The following is a 23,653-nucleotide window of genomic DNA, read 5'->3' as shown; positions in this document are numbered from 1 at the left end:
CTGTGAAAGTTCAAACTTGTAGTAGGCGGTCGTAGCTGCTCTTGAAGGAGGTCACACTTTCTGCATTAATGACATCGGCTGGTAATTTATTTCAAATGTGCACAACTCTTGCTGAAAAAAGAACTTCCTTGTGTTAAGTCGAACGGTCAGTTTATGAAGTTTGGGACAGTGTCCTTGAGTTCTCGAGTCTGCTGCTAACTCAAGTGAAAGGTTACAGTGGTCATGGCCTTTGATAACTTTCTAGAGTTGAATCATGTCGCCGCGAATTCTTCTTTGTTCAAGTTCATTAAATCAAGCTGTTTAATTCTATTTTGATAATTGTAGTGTTGGAGTTTAGGTATTATTTGCCGTGCTAAGATTTTTATGTCCTTTTGTAGCCATGGTAACCGAACTTGTACTGCATATTTAAGCGGTGTGGTCTCACAAGTTGCTTGTAAAGACGAAGAATGACATATTTTTGATTTGATCGACAATAATCATTTGATGAGATCAAGCATTCTGTTTGCTTTATTGCAAACTTATCACATTTGCTTGAATGTTTTAAGGTAGAATCGTAGGACGCCGAAGTCATTTTCTTCAGTTGTACGTCCCAGTGAAATGTTGTTCATTGAGAATTTATGGAAGGGAGTGTTGTAGCCAATATGCGTTCGCCAGTGTTCACTCATTTTTTGTAGCTTGTCCAAACCAGCTTGTAGAATTCAGGATCAATACAATTTCGCAAGGGGTTATATGTCTTGGTATTGTCAGTAAATTTTTGAGTTCAGACTAATTTCACCGCCAGTATGATTGATGTAGATTAGAAAGAGTAATGGTCAAGAACTGAACCCTGTGGGACACCACTTGTGACGTATTCTCCATTCAGATGATGCTCCATTTATGACTACTCGCTGTTTTGTATTTGTCAATCATGCTTTGACCCACTGTAGAATATTTCCATTTATGCCATGATACTCCATCTTTTCAATCAATCTGGAGTGTGTACTTTGAAAGTGCAAGGAATATAGATGTGAAGCTTCCATTTAAATTTGGGTCTGATGAGTCTGTGTGTGGAGACTGACAATTGCGAAATGCTTTCTTTTATTTGATGGAAAGGAAAGGTGTGGTTTTACGGATGGTCCCAGGGAAGCTACAGGGAATAGCTTTTGTCATTATATCACCAATGTCTTGTTCTCTCTGATGCCCCATCTTTCTAAAATTGAATGCAGAGGCTACGAGTTACCCAATCTGTTTGGTGTTTTCTTTCAAAACAGACACCCATCAGCATAAACATTTCAAGAAACTTGAAAGAAACGTACAAGAACTTGAGGACAAAAGACTGCTACTGTATACTGTTATAGTGTACCCATTCCTCAAACTGTCCATATTTAAGTAATTTGATGAGGCTGTCAAGTTGCTGTGCAATGGTATTGACATGTTGACACTTTGAATGCACAAGAAAGAAATCTAAAACTAATAAAAGAAAAGCAAACGTCAAAGAATGACTGTTAATTTTGATCCATTTGTCATGAAAATGCATACAGTGATCATACAGTGTGTCACACTGTGACAGGAGTATTCATGTTGTTTGAGAAAAATTGTCCAATAAAGGCAAACAGATTTTGTGTTAAATTTTCTGTGTGTGTTTTTAACCGCTTACCCGCGTACCTTTTAGGATTTTTAGTGGACAGCAAAACAAAGATACTTACTTTGGCCTTATTATAAGCAACACGACATCATCAATTCTGTTTGTGTAAGAACTCCATAAATGTGAACAATACATTGAAGAACAATAACTTTGAAAGAGGGTAAACTTAACTTTAGTGGAACATTTACAAAATTTACGGATCAATAAATTCGCTTTAGAGTACAAAGACCTCAATTGTCGCCTGATATCATCATTGTCATCACCCGATGAATCAGAATTACACCCAATAACAGTGTTTGTCGACAAATTTCAGAATGGTGTCATTTAGGTAGACATTGGGAAAACGTGAGATTTTACAACGTAGTGGTTTAACCAACAAACATTTCGATTTTTTAGCATTAAAGACAATGTCATTATTAGCTGCAAAGCTACAACAATGTTTGATGAGTACATTTAGTCCTTTAATCGAAGGACAGATAAGGACAATATCGTCTGCATACAACAGATGATTTACACATTTTCCAGCAAGGAAACACCCGGTTTTGGTAGAGTCTAGCTGATTACTAAGATTGTCCACATATACTGCAAAAAGCCAAGGTGAGAGTATACCTCCCTGTCTGACACCATTATACACTGGGAAAGGGTCAGATAAAATATGACCCCATCGAATACGAAATTCCTGGTGTCTGTACCAGTACAATAACAATCTAATTAAATACATTGGAACAGATCTGTTGATCAGTTTATGGAATAACTTCCATGGTTAATTCTACATGGTTAATTCTATCAAATGCCTTTGTGGCATCAAGAAAACACAGGACCACGGGACTGTTATGCCGGTTATAAAAGTCAATAACTTCTTTTAGAAGGAAAATACACATATCTGTTGAATGATTTTCTTTAAAGCCGAATTGATGGTCACTTGTAGTAAGATGATGCTTGCACCTCTCCAACATGATAATTTCGTATAATTTGGAAATAGACGTAGTGATGGCGATAGGTCGATAATTATTAGAGTCAGTAATGTCACCATTCTTATCTTTTAAAAGTGGCACCAATGTAGTGTCCAGCATTCGAGAAGGCAAAAACCCATGAACATGAACGGAGGATAACAGAATTGACAAGAGTGTACTCAGACGTCTATGTGCATATTTTATGTGTTCAGAGGCAATGGCATCTGGACCAACAGCCTTGCCAACAGTGAGCCTGTCAATGGCCTGCATAATCTCAGCAGGTGTGACCATCATTTCATTTGAAAAGTGAACATTAGACACACTTGTTTGTACAAAAGATTCGCTGTCGTTATTTGAAACGCTTGACAAAGCCCAGAAAAGTGGTCACGCCACATGTCTGCAATATTTTGGTGCCCGTTACACCCTCCAACTGAGATGAAAGTGTTCAGACTTTTTAGAACCCACATATTTCCAAAATTGTCTCTTATCTTTACAATTAAAAGCGTCAGAAATCTGATCAGCTCGTATTTGGTCTTCGTTTTGTCTACAACACTTCAAAATATATTTAAATTTTGCACGAGTTTTCCTCATAATATCAAAAATAGGTCCACATCTAGGTTTCTGGTTATCACGCCATAGAATAAATGCATCCCGAGCCAGATTGTGGTAATCCTTCACATGCTGATTCCAACCAGGTACACATTTTGTATTACTTTTGTACTCTGAATGTAGACTTTCAACAGCAGCAAGACGTAAAGCGTTCACAATTTCATTGTACAATCCATCTATAGCAGATGTATGGGAAGGATTATTACAGTGAACATCATGGCATCCAAACACCTGGCTAGAGATTTGATTTTACTGAGTTTGTCACCTGTTAAAGAGTGATATTTTGACAGAGAATAATCATCCAAAGAGGACCAATTAATATAACCAGTTTTGTCAAAATGAGACTTTGTCAATTCATACTTCTGAAGGTCATTAAGATTACAACACACATTTATAGGAAAGTGATCTGACCCTATGTATTGATGTAAAATGGAAATATCTGTGATGGCGTTGTGGGCAGTGACAGTGGAGACACAATGGTCAAGCCATGACGTAGTATGATGTGCTTCGCTGATATATGTAAAATTATTTGGGTTGTTACCCTCTAACAGACTAAGGTCTGAGCAAATAAGATTATTATCATTGCAAAAAGACATCATTTCATTACCAAAAGACGATTTATGAACATTTGCGTTCCAATCGCCCATAACCATGACGGCATTGGTCGGAGTTTCCACCATACAGTGTTGAACTTTTTGTAAGTACTCAAGGAAAACATGGTGGTTTTCATTATTTTCAGTTGGCATATAAATATTAATAAGCAAGAGAGAACTAGAGCCATGGCCAATCTCTAAACCAATTAATCGACTATCATCATAGCGCTTAATATTAACGCTTTTTAGTGATTTTCTCCATAAAATGGCTACGCCACCATATGGCCGGCCAAATCGTACACCTGACTCATCATTCATAGCAGTCTCTCCAATTGCATAGAAATCGTCACTGATCTGTGAAAGCGACGCCAACTCTGATTTCGTGAGCCAATGCTCTTGTAAAAAACACACATCGCATGAATCGCAGATATCTTTAACCGTTTGAATGGATGATTTGATCCCTCGACAGTTATATGATGTAATGTTTAAATTCATAGAGAAACAGTTACTTTAAGTTATATTAAGGTAGTGTGCGCCTTGAATATCAAAGACTTAAGCTTTCACTCAAACTTTCCTCAGTGAAACTTTCAATCGTACTTTTACCAAATCAAGAAAAAAATGAGGGGTATATATAGTAATCTGCAAAGTTTTGTACTAGGGAGACAAATTACCTAACATTTACCAATATTTGAAATTCAAAATGGCCGCCACCTTTGTGTTAAATCTATGAGGAAAAAAAAAATATTCAATTTTCGAAAAACTAAGATGATAAAAGTATTTCTTACACCAAAAGCTTTAAAATGAGCCCCCACAAGTGGTAGACCAGAACAATATTTAAAAAACCCAGAGCCTGAATATCTGTCCCCGAGGCACATACCACCTTAAGCTATGCTTATGACAACAGTGTGAAGCCTAGAAAGTATTTCCTTTGCAATATAATTCTTGCACTTGAGGGCACAGTGTCCAATAATTGAATCTATCACCTGTACATGCTGCTTTCTTATATCTGATTAAAAAATGTCTTATGTCGGACAAATTTCAGTAGTCATGTGAAGCATTTGCATCAGGTGTGTCCACGAGCCTCAATTACGCTTTGTGGCTGTAATTTTCATGAATAACATCACAAAGCCTGTTTTCCCCATTTCCATGGCAGCCGCAAAGTCGTAATAGCAAATTAACGTTCAATATGCATGTCAGCGTTCCGCTGACTTAATAACAGAAAGTCTATATCCTCAGCCATGGGTATTTTATGATTTGTGCAGTAACACTAACAGTCATGAAAACTTAAGTGTGAAGCTTTAGTTATGAAAGTTTTATGCGGAGCCTCCATATCACATAAAAAATAAAAGGCTTCTGCCAGTACAGATGGGGTTTTGTAAAAAGGTTATGACATACTCTGATAATATGCTCAAATTGCACAAACGGGAATTGCAAAGATTTGCACAATTTTTGTTTCTCGATAAGGGAATATTAGACTGGCACCTGTGTGGATAATCTGCCAAGCAAAATCAAACGTTTATGCAATAGTCTTGAATAATCGTACTTAATACAGTGACTCCAGAAAGGAGCAGAATTTTGTGAAAAAAAAGGAGTGAAACTCTGACTTTTCAAGTAAAATGTCTTCCTGTCCTGAATGTGTGAAATATTTATGACGTCCACCACCATATCCTCATGTGTGTGCGCACACATGTTGTCAAATAATTGAAATCTGATTTCTGTTGCATTCACCACACAGATCAGTAACTCCCTAGAGGTTTTCATCGGCTAGGAGTAGGATTTGTTTCACACTTTCCATTTTATTTCAATGACGCACACACACATGTATATGTTTGCACTGACATATATATATATATATATATATATATATATATATATATATATATATATATATATATATATATATATATATATATATATATATATATATATATATATATATCTATATATAGATATATATAGGTAATGATTTTATGAATAGGGATATTTTGCATAACATATTAATGTGCCTGCCCAGTCTGTACCCGTAACCAACTATACTCTTATATTTACACTTGTAACCAAAATTTTCTATATCCCTGTTGTAGATACACACAGATAACCATGTGAGGTCAAATGTCAATCTGTAAACCCTTGAATTTTGAATTTAAAAATGTTTTGTTAGAGGCTTTGGTAGCAAGCTAACTTGATTAGCATGGTTACGGTTTTTGCAATGTTATTAGGCATTTTGTTAGCTTATCAAATGCAAAGAGGGGATGGTTTGTCTACTCAGTGCGACTACCATCTTATCTAATCTGTATGAGCTATGTACGGTACTCAAGTTTTACTTTTGTGAAATTCGCTTTGCATTTCTCAAGCTGTACTGTTCTGTCTTTCAGGTTTTGAAGGTATCCAGCCGTCCGAGGATGTGAAATTATTTTCCATGGCTGGCTCTGACTCGCCCGGTGATGCTGCACTCCTGTACGAAGAGCTGAGCACCAGACATGGTTGCCGAGCAAGGGACGTCACATGACCAAAATAACTACTTTTTATTGGTTAAGCAGGGGTTGTGTTAAAAAGTAGAGAAAGAGAGTTTAATGCAATATTATTGTAAAAAGAAGGTAGATGCAGTTATATTCATCAGGGGATCCTGTAATATACTTGTCATGGCATTAATTAAAGGCCCAGTTGATTTTTTCACTTTTGTGTTTTTAATGTCAACTACAGTTTCTTGTTCTTCTCCTGAAAGCATGTTGAATTACACAGTATTTTATCTTGTCAACCTGTACAAACAGTGTTGCCCCGCCATGACGGCGCCCTTGTGACAAATGTCCCCCAAAACGGAACCCGTTGTCCCATCATTCTTGCGTAGATGCGGGTCACCTGGGCGCACGATCTTGTGGTCAACTGTGTTGGATGTAGTCTACAAGTAATATCTGTTACTAAACGATGGCCTTTGTTTTGCATAATTATTTCCAGGCTTGCACTTTAAATACGTACTGTCGGAGCTAGCCATGGTTAAAAGTAATTAAAACAATTGCACTTGATATCATATTGCTTGACCCTAGTCCGTCGATTGGCGACAGATATGGAGATATGGTAGACTGCTACAATCGCCTGAATTCAAGCATATGACCCGGTCCTAGTAGCTTGAAATTTGTTCAGTAAACTAATTTGTTGTAAAATAATACAAAATTTGGATGGACAACTTTTTTTTGTCCCCAAAATGTACAAAATGTCCCCCAAAATAAACTGTAGTGGGGACACAGTGTCCCCTGATTTAAAATTCCTGGCTGCAACACTGTACATTTGTAGACTGCTGTGTTATTGTTGACAAGTAAAGCCTTGTCCAGAACTAAAATTCAAAATCATAAAGTATGACGATACATTTTACACATATAGGAGCTGTGTTTACAAGCTAAGAAGTGGATATTTAACATGTCTGCCGAGTAGAAAAAGAAACTGTTTTTAACATTAAAATAAAAAATGGTGAAAAAAATCATCAAAATTTGTGACCATTGAAAAATGATGAAAACATTCAAACAAACTGATTTGGAGAAATTCAAGTTTGGCTACGATATGAAAATGACCTTTTATATTGATGTTTTTAGCATCATAGTTCGTGATATGTGCCAGATAGCCAGGGTCAATTTAACTAACTCGTGTTCTGACCTTGTGTGTGTTTCCATGGGGATGACATGCTTGTGGAATAGGGTTCACCTTTGGAGATAGGCATGTTCACTGTCACGATTAATCAAGATATCTTGGCACGTATTTCCAAGAAATAGCAAAATTGAATAAGCAAGACAGTGTAGTTTCTGAAGCAAAAATTAGACCTAAACTTAGAAACTGTATCCCCCCTACTGTAGTTTCTTGGTTGGGCACCAAAATTTCAAAGAAAGGAAAAATTTTCAAATATTTCAATATTTCATTTTTTCTAATTAAATGCATTTTTTTTCTATTCTTATCTTGGTTGGTAGTCATGTTTGTGTCAAATTTGAAAAAACAGTACAATCCATAGAGACAAAGCTTTAAACTTGTCCCGTGTGAAATGAAATGATATATTCTGTTTATCGGTATGGCAAACATTCTGAATGACATCTGTGATTCTTGGTATATTTAAAAATTAAAATCATGAAAATTTTCAAAACCTTCATCTCATGTACTCTCCTTCCATTTGACTTCAGCAGAAAACAGTCATAAAGTTTTGGTGAATCCAAACCTTGCTTTACTCACTGTTTCTGATGTTGTACAGATTGGAGAGTTTATGTTAAACTGTCATGCACCCAAAATTCTTTCATAAATTTGTTTTTGATGTGCATCAGTCTGAGCTCGTTTGTATTCTTAATAAAGTACTCCACATGTCACTTAAAAAACCCTCCAAAGGTAGTGCATCCCTTGAAAATGATAGATTCAAAGTGAGACAACAAACCAGATTTTCAGGAGAAAAACAAACAGACAACAGGGATAATGTTCTATATGAGAAATGGAGCAATTAAAAAATTCTCACACATTTTTAGGGCAACCCTTCATCAGTGTGTGATGAAAAAGGACTGCATACAAAATTGTAAAAAAAAAATAATTCACCAGTCTTGAGAAATGTAGGATAGCAGGTTAGGACTGAGAAAAAGTTGACGAGAAAAATTTCATTTTATGTGAAAAACGCTGGTAATAGTTAGTAAATGGAAGCATTAGTCTTGTGTCTAGCTAAAGTGATCCCATTGTCTGCGTATGCCCAAAATAAAATAGTACACCACCGCAACATACCAGTATGTTTTTTGCATATTGTACCTGTCACAGATGTCTCAGCATCATATCATACTGTTGAATGATAGAAAGTATTTTTTTTTTGTCTCCTTGGAATAGCGTATCTCACAAAATTAACCCTTTGAGTACTGTAATTTTTCCCCCTAAAATTTTAGTGCAACATTTTTACCAATGATGATAAGTTTTTCTGTCATTTTTTTTGATAATTTTGGACCACATTGACATCACTTTTTAAGCTACAGTTTTTGATAAAACTTTTGGAACAAAATTGGAAGAAAAATTTACTGGATCTGCAAAAAAGGTTATATTTTATAAAGGCAACCAAAATTCAGTTTTGCATTCAAAGGGTCAATTCTACACCCACCATGACTCAAATAACAACGTCATTCTACTGACAGGTTTCTTCATCGATGATGAACTCCTTTACGACGACATTCCGGCCTACAACTCAGCATTCGCCGGGGAAACAGACTCCCTTTCCAGCTGGGGCTCCGACGAGTGGGACAAGTCGGACGAAGACGAGAGTGGCGCCGACAGCGATGTCCACAGCTACTACGAAGACACACCTCAAGGAACGGGTGTCAATCGGCAGGCGTCAGCCAGGAGCACCCCGGGGAGGAGTCGGAAGTTTGAATCAACGGAGGTAAATGTTAAAAATCAGTGCGTAGACGCAGACTTCTTCCTCTAAGTTGTTTTCAGGCTGAGATGGCAAGGTTTCAAATGGTCAGTCGCGAGAAGCTGTAACTTTGTATCAAGTACTGTTTCTTGTTCAACTCTCAAAAGCATGTTTAGATTCAGGTACTCGGCTCATCAGCCTGTACATGTACAGGCCGAGTTGTTATCGTTGACAAGTGAATTTTAGTCTTGACAAAATTTCAAACAATTACGGTGCATTACATGTATACAGACTGTGTTGTCAAGCTGAAAAGTGGGTGTTTTAACGTGCTTTGGGGAGCAGAACAAGGAGTTGCACTTGACATACAAAACAAAAATAGTCAAAAAAATCATAAAAAGTTACAGCTACAGTGCCTTTGGTACCTGTAGTCCTTTCATGGCAAAACCATAATGATTTTTCTTTACAATGAAACTTTTGTTGTGATTTGTTTTTATGTTATCAATTAAAAGAATACTATGAATCTTATGTGATCATTTTGTTCAGAAATTACTCAGATATACCAAATATACCATTCTCGAATTGTGAGCTGTCGTATACCAAGACAGGCATTTTTGTTAGTCATACTGATATCTAGACCAAGCTGCTTGAAAATGAGGATAAGAACTTTTGATAATTTTTCATGCTCTCTTTTTTTTTACCAGGTAATTTTTTGTGAATGTTTTCCATTAAGTCTGCTTCTGTTCCCCCCAAAAAACTGAAATTCCTAGACATGCCTGTTGTTAAAATGTTCTTAAAATGTTGTGACTGTCTCCTTCAATGATGCCTTTCAGTGCATTACATCAAGGCTTGCTGATAAAATCGGACTGATAAGTACATATAAAAGCCCATCAGACACAGAGACATGTTTACATATAGCAGGTGTCCAGAGTGCCTCTGAGAGATATTTTGAAGACAGTGTGTACAGAACGAGATATTAGCGAAAAAAATTGTTTGGTATCTGGAGAGAGTTGGTTTACTCAGGCAGCTGTTGGTCGGATAATAGATATTACAGCGGTTTCACAATGTACATAAATGATGTTTTCCATACATGGAACCCAAACCTGACCCTGGAACAAGAGCCATAATGTCTCTGATTTAATGATTTAAGAAACACATTAAAGAGTAATTTTTTATCATCTTCTCCATGTCTTGTTTATCCTCCAAAGCAGCATCGTGATGAGGACGGTGTCCTGCGACTCCTGGATTTCCGCAAAGCTCCCAACGACAAACAGGAAGACGATAAAGGTCAGTGCACTGTCTGGCATTGGCATTCCAGTCGTGTTTTGCAATAAGTGATCTACACCGCTGAAGGCTGTACAAAATTGTACCAGTAAATAGGAACTGAAGTACTGCGCTTTGTAAATAGTGGATATTGCATGCTGTCTGTGGAATTACAATCTTGTGTTGCAGTAGAATGCTTGAATTTTTAGTACTTGCTGTTGTGCATGCTTGATGCTTGCATAATCTTACATACATGCATGCATGTATGTATATATGTATGTATGTATGTATGTATTTATGTATGTATGTATGTATGTATGTACGTACATACGTACATACATACGTATGTATGTGAAGTATCTATGATGGCATACATACCTGCATACATGTAACATACATACATACATACATACACACACATACATACATACATAAATACATACATACAACATACATAATGTGAGATAGAGAAATAGATAGGTAATATGCATACATACACATATTACAAACATCTTATTTAATGCCTAGTATATCCACAGCATTTCATGATAACTCGTCATGATGACGTCCGCTGGCTGCATAGTCATCATTTGACTAAAAGTGAACCGGCACTATTTCCAACCTGACAACTTACTTCAGGATTTGAAAATTATGACAATTATGTGTTATACAACGGAAACCTATTTTCATAAAATTATACATAAAAAAAGAGATAAACCACATAACAGTGAATTAATGTATGAATGCACTGTTCGGTGATGAGAATTGTTCTACTTTTTAATAGAGTTTTGTGTAATATGGTAATGAAACATATGATTGTCAGTTGCAAATAAACCTAAATTATATATATATATATATATATATATATATATATATATATATATATTAAAACCAGTGTCTTCTAAATATATTAATTAAATGTCTTGTAAATTCACTGACTTCTTACAGAGGAAGAGAGTCCTTACATAGATGTTGCAATCTGTGACAGTCGGCACCCACCACCAGAACTCCCACCAGAGCCAGAGGGGCTCAGTAAAGAAGACATCTTAAGGAGACATATCGTGCAGAGTATCATAGACAGTGAGAATTCCTATGTCAGGACGCTGAAAAAACTTATAAATGTGAGTTATGGATGATTTACAGTGTCTATAACCCTTACAGGTGATTTACAGTGTCTGTAACCTTTGACCTCAAAAGGAAAGCAAAACTGTGTTCGGATTTAGTCACAATGTTACCGTGAACTCAGGTATATATGCACCAATGGTTCAAAGTGTTCTTTTTCAGTCTCTGTGCCTCAATCATCAGTTTGCGTCACAAAGACCATCTGCCGACTGACTCCATCTAGCGACAGATGGCGGGAAATAAACATGCCTCATTAAGAATTTATCACATGATATTAAAATTCAGAATGCTCATATAACATAGAGAATGAAAAAATAAATGTCCAGTCATCCCTATTTGCAAACGCTGTCTGTCTCTACATTCGCAAATCATCATGATTGCTACAACCTGCCAGCCCAATCTTAGTGGGTTACCGATGTCCCAGATCAGCTTTCATGAGAAAAAAATCTCTCAAATCTGTCATATTTCAATAATTTTTCCCTCTTTAAGCTCTCATCATACAAAAGAATGTATTGTATACCATGGAAAATTTTCAACCATTTCATTTAGCAATCTTATCATTTCAATGACATAAATAGCTACTCCTAATATATTTTGTTTGTAATAATAGCTATGTATATTGTGCTTGATTTAATCCCCTTAAGAGACACAATCTAAAATTAGAGATAATTATTTTGGTCAATTTATTGTGAAGGTAGCTCTGAATAGACATAAAATGTATTTAATGGATTGGATGAATTGATCTTATTATTGGGCGTTCATAATAATATTGTTCCTGCATTGTTCACCCTTGAACTGTAGAGGGCGCTTTGCAGTCCTGAAATTAGGAAGTTAACTCTTTGAACGTCAGTGGAAGAAAATGGTGTGACAAGATGGTACATTAGCTGGTCATTGAAAAAAAATTAATGCTTCCTCATGCACATGCGTCTACCGAGCTTCAAATCTAACATGGTGAAGAATAAAATGGTATCCAATTCATTGAAAAGGTTAACCCTTTGAGCGCCAAAGTCAATTTTTGTCGCCTTTAAAAATATCCCAAGTAAATTTTTTTTCAGACTTTTGCCAAAATTTTGATAGGAAACTGTAGCCAATGAAATGTGATATCCATTTGGTTCAAAATTATCACAGAAATTACAGGAAAATTCATACAAATTGGTAAAATTTGCACTAAAATTTTGGTTGGAAAATTACAGCACTCAAAGAGTTAAAGCTATATATCACTGCAGGTTTCCCAGGTGTGTGTTGTTACCTTATATATCATGTTACTTTGCCTAGAATTGCATATCATAAGATTGTGTGATAAAAATCAGGTTACTTTGGGTCGTAGAATAAATAAATACTTGAAAAGTAGTGTTCTATTACACTGGTAGAGAACAAGCAATCTGCAAAAATAAATGAAATCCGTCGTTCGCAATCTAGCTGAAATTGGATGTTAGAGGTGCTTAATCTTTGCGATGGACGTTTATTGCCCTCGCCTCCTTTGACCAATCTATAAAAAGAATTTGAAAGAGTTAGCGACGAAGACAGGAGCCGGCTAATCTTGTCATCTCATTTCAATCAGACGCCTCACTTTCAGTCTGTGCAAATCACCATAGAAACAGTAACCATAGCGACAAAAGGATAGTTCATAATTTCATTCTGGCAAACACGCAGCCCTGTTCTGTAGGCTTCCATGTAATGCATTGTAAAGCATGACCAAGTGCGTTGATGAAGATATCAGTGCAATGCTTTGCTCACAATCTTTTGCTAAACGTACTTTCATACTACGTTCTTGAACATTTCCTGTATTTCTGTTTTTATTATCAGTTAATCATTAATATGCATTTGAACTTCAGACTTGGTGAAATGTCATTACTTTGTGAAATGCCATGTACACATGACAAAAATAAACAGAGACAGAACACTATATCCCTTTACCTGCCAGACAGTATCACTCCCCCATCTGCCAAGTCAGTAAAAAGCGGTATTGAGCCAGAACATGACGTATTGTCACCCACTTGGCTTGGTGCATTATAGCAGCTTTAGTCTGTAAAACTCTGTTTACAGTATCTGTGTCTTCATGGACCTTCAAATCTTCAAGTCTTTGTTAGAATGCACCATATGGGACATGTTTTGTCTTCACTAGTTTTAACCAACTTGACCTGATGATGAAATATGAACTTGGCAGGTAAAGGGATATAGATAAACCAGAATACATGTACATGACACCAGATACACAACAATTCAAAAAATATAAACGGCAACTCATGATCAAATCATTGTAAAAATCTCTTGAGCTTGTGCAATGTGCAGCGTGAAAACTGCCTCCACAACAACAGACATTAGAAATGAGCAGAATTTGCTGTTTTTTTTAATTTTCCGCTTTTGTGGCCGTTCTCCCCAGGATTACCAGGTGCCCTTGGAGAACAGCTCCCAGATCCTTGAGCGGGAGAAAGTGGACACCATATTCAAACAAGTCAGGGCGATCCACCAATGCCATGGAATATTCCAGATAGCGCTGGCGGCACGGGTCAAGGAATGGGACACTGTGCAGTGCCTTGGAGACGTCTTTGTGGCATCTGTAAGTACGGCAGTAAAGTTCTATTTGAGTATTTCAATTTTTTGGTATTTATCATTTTCTGTGGAAACTGAGAATTTACAATACAACAGGGAGTGATCTTGATATTAAAGGAAATAAATGAATTCTCTCATTTTGATCATTCGCTAAAATTGTAAAACAATTTTAGAAACTTTTTCAGCCTTCTTCAGAGTCAATACTTCATGTATTTGTGGTTATTTTAATTTTTTTCCTCCTGTTAATTGCCCTGTGTGGTTATCTGTATGATGTATAATGCAAGTAGTATTTGCATAATATTGCTCGGGTCACAATAATGTGATCATATTTTATTAGTTCACACAGCCTAGTTTATTATTTTACAAAGCACAGCAGTCAAGCTTTTAGCCATAATAAAAGCAGCAAGTTACCATCAGCTGTATGGCAGCCCTGTAAATTTTCTCAGATCCGCCATTTGGTTACAAGAAATCAATGATAAATTCACTACAGGAAGAAACTGGACGCACTAGCCCATCCACTGTATCATTTGCAGCAGGGGTTGTAAAATATTATGTGTGAATTCAGTATCGGAAAATTTATGGTGGAGTCACTGCCTGTGTATCTGTAATGCATTGAAATATGGGTTATCTACTCGGTCAATACATCACAAGCCAGTGAATTGTACATTGAATAACAAAATACACTTACTGAATTCAACTTCATTTAATTTAGTGTTTAGTATTACTCCTGTAGAAACAGTCAATATATGTATGATTAACTCTTTGAGTGCTGTAATTTTTCCCTACAAAATTTTAGTGCAACATTTTACCAATTTTTATGAATTTTTCTGTTATTTTTGTGATAATTTTGGACTAAATTGACATTTTCTTCATAGGCTTCAGTTTTTTATCAAAATTTTGGCAAAAATCGGAAAAAAAATGGATTGGGATATATTTTATAAAGGCGACAAAAATCGACTTAGGCACTCAAAGGATAAACTGATCAGTATACAAACAGTTGTGCAATATTTCTGCTAATGTAAAGTTTAATCTGATTTCCTTGTTTTCCAGGGAAGGGAAAGAGAAATATATCAAACTAAAAATTATATGTTTTTCATGGCGAGATTTGGATGTGTAATACCAAGACCATTGAGCAAAAGAATGGATATCTGATGTCAGCCCCAATTATTTTTATTTTCGGATAACTCTATAGTCTTGCCATGATGTGCATATAATTTTTATTTAATTCTGGTGTTATTTTTGGGGGGAGGCAGAAAGGATGCAAGGCTTTTCTTTAGACTAGACCCCAACAAAAGTTTGTTGTATCATTATTGATACCTTAACAAATGCATTACACATACTGTTCAGCGCATTTTACGCATCCAAATTGACAACATTCAAGCAGAACCAAAAAAATTCAAATTAAAGCATTAAAAGCATTAAAAATCAATTTTATGAAAAATATAGGATATTAAAACAATTTAAGATGATGAAAATTTTGGTCTTTACTATAACAGTGTATGGTGTTACTTACACGATAATTATGTACATAATATTTTGATTTTCTGTTTTGCTTTCTATTTTTAGTTTTCTAAGTCTATGGTGCTGGCAGCCTACAGTGTTTATGTCAATAATTTCACCACAGCAATGGAAACCATGAAAAAAGCCTGTGCCAGCAAGCCATCCTTTGAGGAATTCCTCAAGGCAAGTATATCAGAATATGCAATTATCTCATGTAGCGCCCTCATTGGTGAAGGAGTCAATACTTTTGTTTTGTTATTCTTGCGTATTTAGAATGGGGAAATTCAAGCCTTGCAGTTGGCCGTTGCAGTGTGACAAGTTTCTTCTTTGCTGTTAGGTGTCACTCTGAGGCAGGACAAATGGCAAACAAAGAGATTGGAGGTCAGAGGTCACAAGTCTTTGTGTTCCTGGAAGGTACAGTGTTTAACTTGATGAGTTGATAAGATGTTCGTCTTGTTCATGGTATGATTTTCTTTTCCAGGAGAGACAAAGCAAGAATGAAGACAGGTTAGATCTTCAAGGAATGATGCTGAAACCCATTCAGAGATTTCCACAGTTCATATGCCTTCTGCAGGTAAAATATTGCCATCTGTTTCATCTCTCACACAGGCCTGATACTTCAGGGATTTGGATCGCACTTTGATATCAGTCTTACCTAATCCAGTTTCAAGGCTTTGAAAATCTTTGTAATTTCAGACAAATGGTTGGAAAAAAACAAGATCCGCTCTGAATAAAGTGTCAGGGTCTACTTGAAAAACTTTTGTGACCTTATACTTTATGTGTTTTCAGATATTAGCATGTACTTTAAATTGTGATTGGTGATTATCCTCAACTACTAAAATATTTAATCCTTTGAGTGCTATAATTTTTCCCAGCAAAATTTTAGTGCAACATTTTACCGTTCATATGAATTTTTCTGTAATTTTTTTTGATAATTTTGGACCAAATAGACATCACATTTCATAGGCTACATTTTTTTATCAAAAGTTTGGCAAAAATCTGAAAAAATTGACTTCGGGATATTTTATAAAGGTGACAAATTATGACTTTGGTACTCAAAGGGTTAACAACTTTGAGTAATCAGATTTCAGTTGCCCGTAATATACAAATACAGAATTCTGTAACTCCCCTTATTGCCAAGAATTAGTGAGGGACAGCTATTTTCAATTGAGTAGCTAGGTTTGTATGCTATTTAGAAGGGGTAAAACATTAACATGCCCAATTCCTTTCCATACAGGATCTCTTAAAGCACACACCACAGGGCCATCAAGACCGGATGTCTCTGCAACTAGCACTGACCAGACTGGAGACACTAGCAGGCAGACTCAATGAGAGGAAGAGACAAGCTGAACAGAGGCATGAAGTCAGACAAGTTCTGAAAAACCTCAATGTCAAGTTCTCCACAAAGGTGAGTAGCCCTGTTGTGTAGGGAGCCCTCCAGAGGGAAAAAGTAGAATTGTAGGGAGCCCTCTAGAGGGGAAAAAGCCAAATTTTGTTGAGGTTTTTATATGCAACATACACCGGTTTCTGTTTGAAAGTTTTGTAGAATATTTCACTGCAATATATTGATGACAAAATTAAAAAACGTGTTACTTCAGTGATTATCTTGAATTTCATAGCATTGCTAACTGAACAAGACTTGTCCAAGTTCAGGTTTTCGTGTGTTGGGTCACACTTCACACATTGATTATACTCTAAACACTACATCGCTGCTACAAATCTTTGAAAACATGGTGATTTATCATAATTTCTTGACCCAATTGCCCCCACCCCTCTTCCCAGATTTCTTGTGAACCAGGGTCCACTATCACCCAAGATAACACTTGGTTTTGACCAAATTATGGCAATGAAACCATCAAAGTGACAATAAATGAAATGTAACCTATTCATGTTGCAGGCCACAACGTCCACCAACAGGTGTCTGATCAGACAAGATGATATGCTGCAAATAGTGAGTACTTTAATCACTGATTGTTTTTCCATCAACAATGTTAGCAGCCATACGGGGGAGTACAGGCCCTATGAACTATAACCAAGCCCTGGCACCCTATAGCATTGGTATATGGCTATGTCCAACCGACTTGAGAAACATTTTTGGGCATGTTCACTGTGAACACTGTAATATTTTTGTCACAACAGATGTGTGGAGAACCTGCAAGCCGGGCCGCAGAACCACTTGATTTAATCCCAATATGCGCTGCACCAAACAAAATTGATTGTGAATCCATTATTTCGTTTCTCAGCCAGGGTAAACTGATAAACTGAGAAATATTGTATTGCTTTCATTCAAAACTGTTGATTTTGAATATCTCCATGTTTCTCAACATTGTGAACAGTACACCTTTCACCCATTTCTACCATTACGTTGCCTTCTTTCACCTGTCATATTCAATCGATTGTTAGGTAAATGCATTAATGTCATCACTTCTTAAAGGTGCAACTCTAACAACAATAATCTACGTGTTACTTTTGGTGTTTGTAAAAATTTGTGTCATGGGTACACGTGACTGACAAAGTGAGAGCCAAAGTCACCTTGTTAAGTCTTATCCACCATGAAATGAAAGTGATTGTGAGGAATAAGAAAAAAACCTGAGGAAAAAATGTATCTTTGTCAAACGAAAAAAATCTATTTACTTGTAGTTTGTATAATGCATGTAAGCTTTCTTTCATGCCACAATAATTATCACCTTCATCTTTTACATCTTTTAACTACGACAAAATGCCGACTTGCCATTTTAGGAGTGGCTAAAGATGAAACAGCATTTCCCGGCAAACACATGTGCATTCTTGCTTAAGAAATAACAATATAAAGTGTACCCACTTCCTCAATGATGTATATGTTTTTATAGTGTTGTTTGTTTGTTATATATGTCGCCTGGTATTACTTCTTTTTTGTATTTTCTTTCTTGCATGTAGGATGAAGTAAGTTCCTTAATTCCGGTGCCTGACTAAGATCAGTAACATTTTCTTTATGATTTCCTTTCACCGTTTGCCGTTAATTTTGGTTTTTACCTGCATGTGACTTTTTATTTCGTTTGCTGTATATTTCTGATTTCTTGTCATTAAGCGAATGGAGGGAATTGACAACGAATTGCCTCACAAGTTGTTTGCTAACATACTGTACCTGTGGTTTCTTTCATCTCAGGGGAAATGTCGGACAGTAATGTAATTTTGTTTTACTTCAGAAATGAGGCTGTTGAAATTTACACAGTAACAACATTAATAACTAAACTTCTTCTAACAGTCTCTTATATTAAGTACTGACATGAAATTCACGTATTGCATAGCAGTGACAATTTTTTTTCACCAACAATGTTGGTTTCCCATTTAACCTTTTGAACTCCACCCTATTGACCTATGACATGATATTCAGGGTTCAAAGGTCGATTGGTTTTTGAACTCTCACTTTTAAACGATACCGCCAAGTCATGAAAAGACACGTGCCAAGCACACTCTTGACATCAAACATTGATGTTATCATTGGACCTGATAGGCCCAGATCAAGTTGTTTGACAACAGGCCAAACTGAAGCTTCCACAAGTAACCAAAGAATATTTCTACATTTTTTTCACAGAATTACAACAGTTCCGGTGAGGAGGCGAAAATCAATGAAAGACGTATATTCATGTTGACAGATCTTGTGATCTGTGCGTTGGTGGTACACAAGTAAGTCCAAGAATCGCCATTGTCTTTCTACTCAGAAGACCTGACAATGTGTTGATCAATGCAAGCATGATCTGCACAGTCAAGATACAACTGCTGGACAAAATAAATTGCATTTCCTTATTAGGCAAAATAAAAGTGTGTGTTTTTCCGGTAACCCTACGTACCGTATCGAAAACTCTCCAAGCCTAAATATTTTTTTAGTATTTTCAAAAATCATGCATGATTTTGCCCTTTTTTGGTCACATCTCAAAAATCTACTTTTATTCTTTTTGTTTTCAAAAAAATTGGACTATGAAAGTCTTCCTTCCTTACTCCAAGAGCATCAAAATGAGTCCCCACAAGTGGTAGGTCAGAGAATTAGTATAAAAATTTGAGAGTCCGATATCTGTCCCCAAGGCGGATTCTACCTGAATGTAAAGTGTGCCCTTTGCTGTTTTCTGTTCCAACAGATCAACATTTGCTGGCTCGTACGATCCATCCGGACCAAAGTATAAACTGAAGTGGAGCGTACCGCTGAGAGACGTTGATGTCCTAGAGCCCCTAGATTCCGCAATCTACTCCTCGGAGAAAAATGCCGGGAAGTCAACCCTCTCGTTGGGACATGGAAACAAGGGCACACTGACGGGGAAAGGTGGGTTGTGAACGTCATTTTCCAGACGAGGGTTTCATTCAGAATAAAATGTGGTGAAAAAAAAGTACCATAAAACCCCTATTAATTTGACCCGAAAAAATAATTACGATTTTAAATAGTTGAATTATTAGAAAATTCACAAAGCTAAAATAATTTTAGGGGTTGAATTATTAGGGATTTCAACTTTTTCAGTTCATAAGTGATATGCTTTCCTTCTTGGAAGATTGAAACATATAAAGGTGACATTCCTGAAGTCCCAACTGAGACATTGTGTGCTCTACATTGTAGTGTTCTGTGTATTTTATCGAACATAAAATGTTCAAAACAGTAGTCATGATTGGTTGGTTGAATTATGAGAGATTGAGAAAGTCTCAATTTCCCTCTGTGGTCGAATTAATAATAATGTTTTGAGGAAAAAAAAGGGTGGTTGAGTTATTATATTGGTAGAATTAATAGGGTTTTTACAGTAATTCATGATCTTGGCAGTGTGGCTCAAGGTTTCAGCATTTTTGAGCATATTCGTGAAATGTTGATATTATTGCTATGTACTGTCTGCCTGTGTTTTGATGATTTTCATTCATCATGATGCTTGCATGCATGCAGCAACTTCTGTATATTGACTATTTGAAGAACAAATTCAGTATGAAAATTATTCACTGACTTTGACACATTCTTTTTTACATTTACCAAATGTTGAAGAGAGAAAAGTGGCAATGATTTCTTTGTTATGAAATGATGGTGCTTAATTATTAACCCTTTGAACGCCAAAGTCAATTTTTGTCGCCTTCATAAAATATACCAAAGTCTATTTTTTTCAGAGTTTTTTACAACATTTTGGTAAAAAACTGTAGCCAATGAAATATGATATCCTTTTGGTCCAAAATAATCAAAATAGTTACAGAAAAATTCATAAACTGGTAAATTTGCACTAAAATTTTGGTGGGAAAAAAATTACAGCATTCAAAGGGTTAAACATTGTCGCCAATTGTCACTTTGAACAGAAACTACTAATTTTCCCTGCACTGTCTCCATAATACCATTGAATATAGGGAGGTCATACCAAGTTGAGATGCTTTAAAGGGGTGAAGTACAGCACATGTAAAGTCAAACATGGGCATTGCAGTAGCTATTTGAGTCATATTGTCAACTATGCTGAAATTTCTACAATCTCAATCAAACACAGGGACGGGCAAACTTTACGCCGAGAGGGAGGACCTATTGAACGACTTGGCAATCGCTGAGAAGTTTGGGGCTGAAGTGAAGTTGTTGAAACGCACCTACAAGACGTTCAACTCAGCGTCCGTGGACACCTGGATAAACTACATCCACACCTTGATAGCACGGAAAGATGAAGAGATCCGCGCTGCAGATTCTTGTAAAATACAGCTGTCTCTCCCAGCAACCGGAAAGTAGGTGGCACTCTGGATGGCCGAATCAGTTCTTTCTTGTGTCATGTAGATGATAAGTCATACCTGGCCCACAGTTTACAAAAAGAGACAAAGTATACATACACACATCCATGCACCCGTGCATCTATTGATTCATATGGACAGTACATACCTACCTACCAGCACACACACACCACATACACGCACACCATACACACACAGGCACCACTGTGTCAAAATAAACTAACCCAAAGAGAGGTGTCTGCATTTGACTGTTCAGAATAGCTGTCATGATATGAAGCTTGCAATGAACTTTGACATGTCCGCTTCTACATAGTAGTACATTAACCCTTTGAGTGCTGTAATTTTTCCCACCAAAATTTTAGTGCAAAATTTTACCAATTTTTATGAATTTTTCTGTAATTTTTTTTATTATTTTGGACCAAATGGACATCACATTTCATCAGCTACAGTTTTTTATCAAAATTTGGACGAAAATCTGAAAAAAATTGAATGGGATATATTTTATAAAGGCAATGAAAATTGATTTTGGTGCTCAAAAGGGTTATCAAAATATGTGTATACTTTGAACAAGAACTTCATAGTACCATGAATGTCAGTTTTATTTTTTCTTTCTATATGTTCTTAATACTTTTGACCCAGAGCTTCAGAAATTATTTCTAGCCAGCCAGTTCAGGCCTTTCCCACGGAAATAGTACCTATTGACATTGAAAAGTTTTCACAAATGACTATTTATTCAAGAACATTGATCTGTAATATGAGTAAGCAATATGTCGGATATAACCTTGATTTTATAATTCCTACAGTGTGGAATAATATTTTACAAAACTTCTTTCTCTTTTTTGCCAGATCTGGTACAACCATTGTCACTTTGAAAGCCAAACACCACAAGGACAAGACCAACTGGATAGCTGATCTGGAAATGGCCAAACTTGCCTTACGTGAGTATTTTAATTTCGGCAGAGGTTGGTTCTCAGTAGTGGCAGAGTGACACCTTTTCTTGCTAAAGTTTTTGCTATCACAGATCCATTTAAGGTCGCATGCGCCTCGGCCACAGATATTCAGGCTCTAAATTTTTTCATTACTTTTCTGGTTTACCACTTAATGGGGCTGAAAAGCAATATATATATGAGACCTTTCCAAGAAAAAATACAAAAATCTTTGATCAATGAAGAGAAACAGCTAGATACTGAAAATTGCTGTGTTGAAAGCATCACTTCTATAGGAGGCTATCATTGCTAAATTGTACTCTCATTACTCACTAACATTTCACACTTTTGAACTTTCGTTCAGGAGGAGGGGGAGGGGGTTTTGACCTTAAACAAATGGCAAGAAGCAGTCACAGTTTTTTAGAGGGGTAATGCTAGAAAATGCACAAAGAAGGCCAATAGGCTCTTTTCTACACAATCCTAGCATCATCAAGATTGCAAATACACTGAACTGCACTTTTTTATTGGGAACAGGTATAAAAAAGATTAAAGTACATTAACCCTTTGCACCCTGACCCCCTGGTGACCTATGACATCATACAGACAATTTTTTCGAGCCAGGGTCAAAGGGTTAAGCATCTAATGTATCATTCATATTGATAACTGTTGGGCACAGATCTTGATTCTTTGGGTCTATATTTACTGTGTTTGCCTTGGCAGAATCTCGCAATAACCCAGCCTGGTATGACCCTGATGAAGAAGGCAAGCTGGACATCACAAGCTTGCCTCTGATGATGACATCACTTCCTGTAGCAGTCACATCCCCTAAACAATCCATGAAGGTATGTCATTGGTCAGTTTTTTTATATTCAATAAGCCAATTGGCTGATATTTTGCCAACTTGTCGCCGGATTCTCAACGTGTTCATGGCATCCTTTCATATGCTGTAGTCAGGGACGGTTTCTTCATAGATCACTGTGCAATTCAGTTTGTTGTGCATTATATAGAGAACTTGTGAGTGCTTCACAGAAAATGTTACTTACGAGAAACACCATTGGGTAATGTGCCTAACTGTGAAGTATTAGGGTAATGCCAAACTGCTTTTTGTGTCTGTGTGATATCGTTTCAGAAATATGCAACAGGAACAGTAAGTATAAAAAAATGGAATTGATGAATGTCAATTTCAACGGAACAAAACTGCTCTGTTTTTTTCTTTACTGTACCATTCTCTCTCTCTTCCTATGAAAAACAAAACCACACCTTTTTTCTTACAAAAATATACAAATAACCGCATTTGCTTTTTTATAAAATGGGACTATATAGGTGTATTTTTACTCGTTTTCTTGCACTCTAGTTTTGAGTTTATTCCTTCAAGTGTGCAGATTTTAAACACAATGCTTCCATGCAGGCTTGTCTATGCTCAGAGTATTAAATGTTATCATAAG

At 36.4% G+C, this 23,653-nt stretch overlaps 1 protein-coding gene across 3 annotated transcripts in view; it reads left to right on the top strand.

Annotated features, from left to right (window-relative positions):
• LOC139136951 (rho guanine nucleotide exchange factor 10-like) overlaps positions 1–23,653 on the top strand; it is a 60,977-nt gene that overhangs the window by 24,844 nt on the left and 12,480 nt on the right. For 2 of the 3 annotated variants that reach the window (XM_070704822.1, XM_070704820.1), the window contains exons 2-15: positions 6,155–6,276; positions 8,922–9,165; positions 10,344–10,422; positions 11,347–11,519; positions 13,904–14,080; positions 15,640–15,756; positions 16,055–16,147; positions 16,811–16,981; positions 17,471–17,524; positions 19,148–19,239; positions 19,689–19,870; positions 21,054–21,279; positions 22,129–22,220; positions 22,929–23,050. In XM_070704822.1, the coding sequence (XP_070560923.1) occupies positions 6,260–6,276; positions 8,922–9,165; positions 10,344–10,422; positions 11,347–11,519; positions 13,904–14,080; positions 15,640–15,756; positions 16,055–16,147; positions 16,811–16,981; positions 17,471–17,524; positions 19,148–19,239; positions 19,689–19,870; positions 21,054–21,279; positions 22,129–22,220; positions 22,929–23,050 (1,839 nt within the window). In that variant the 5' untranslated portion in view covers positions 6,155–6,259. The remainder of the gene's footprint in view (positions 1–6,154; positions 6,277–8,921; positions 9,166–10,343; positions 10,423–11,346; positions 11,520–13,903; positions 14,081–15,639; positions 15,757–16,054; positions 16,148–16,810; positions 16,982–17,470; positions 17,525–19,147; positions 19,240–19,688; positions 19,871–21,053; positions 21,280–22,128; positions 22,221–22,928; positions 23,051–23,653) is intronic. The other variant, XM_070704821.1, reaches the window with a different exon arrangement.

Source organism: Ptychodera flava, chromosome 7 (genome assembly GCF_041260155.1).
Source record: "Ptychodera flava strain L36383 chromosome 7, AS_Pfla_20210202, whole genome shotgun sequence".
In the NCBI taxonomy this organism is placed as follows: Eukaryota; Metazoa; Hemichordata; class Enteropneusta; family Ptychoderidae; genus Ptychodera; species Ptychodera flava.
The sequence above is the reverse complement of the archived record's forward strand: the minus strand, read 5'-3'. Positions and strand labels throughout refer to the sequence as shown.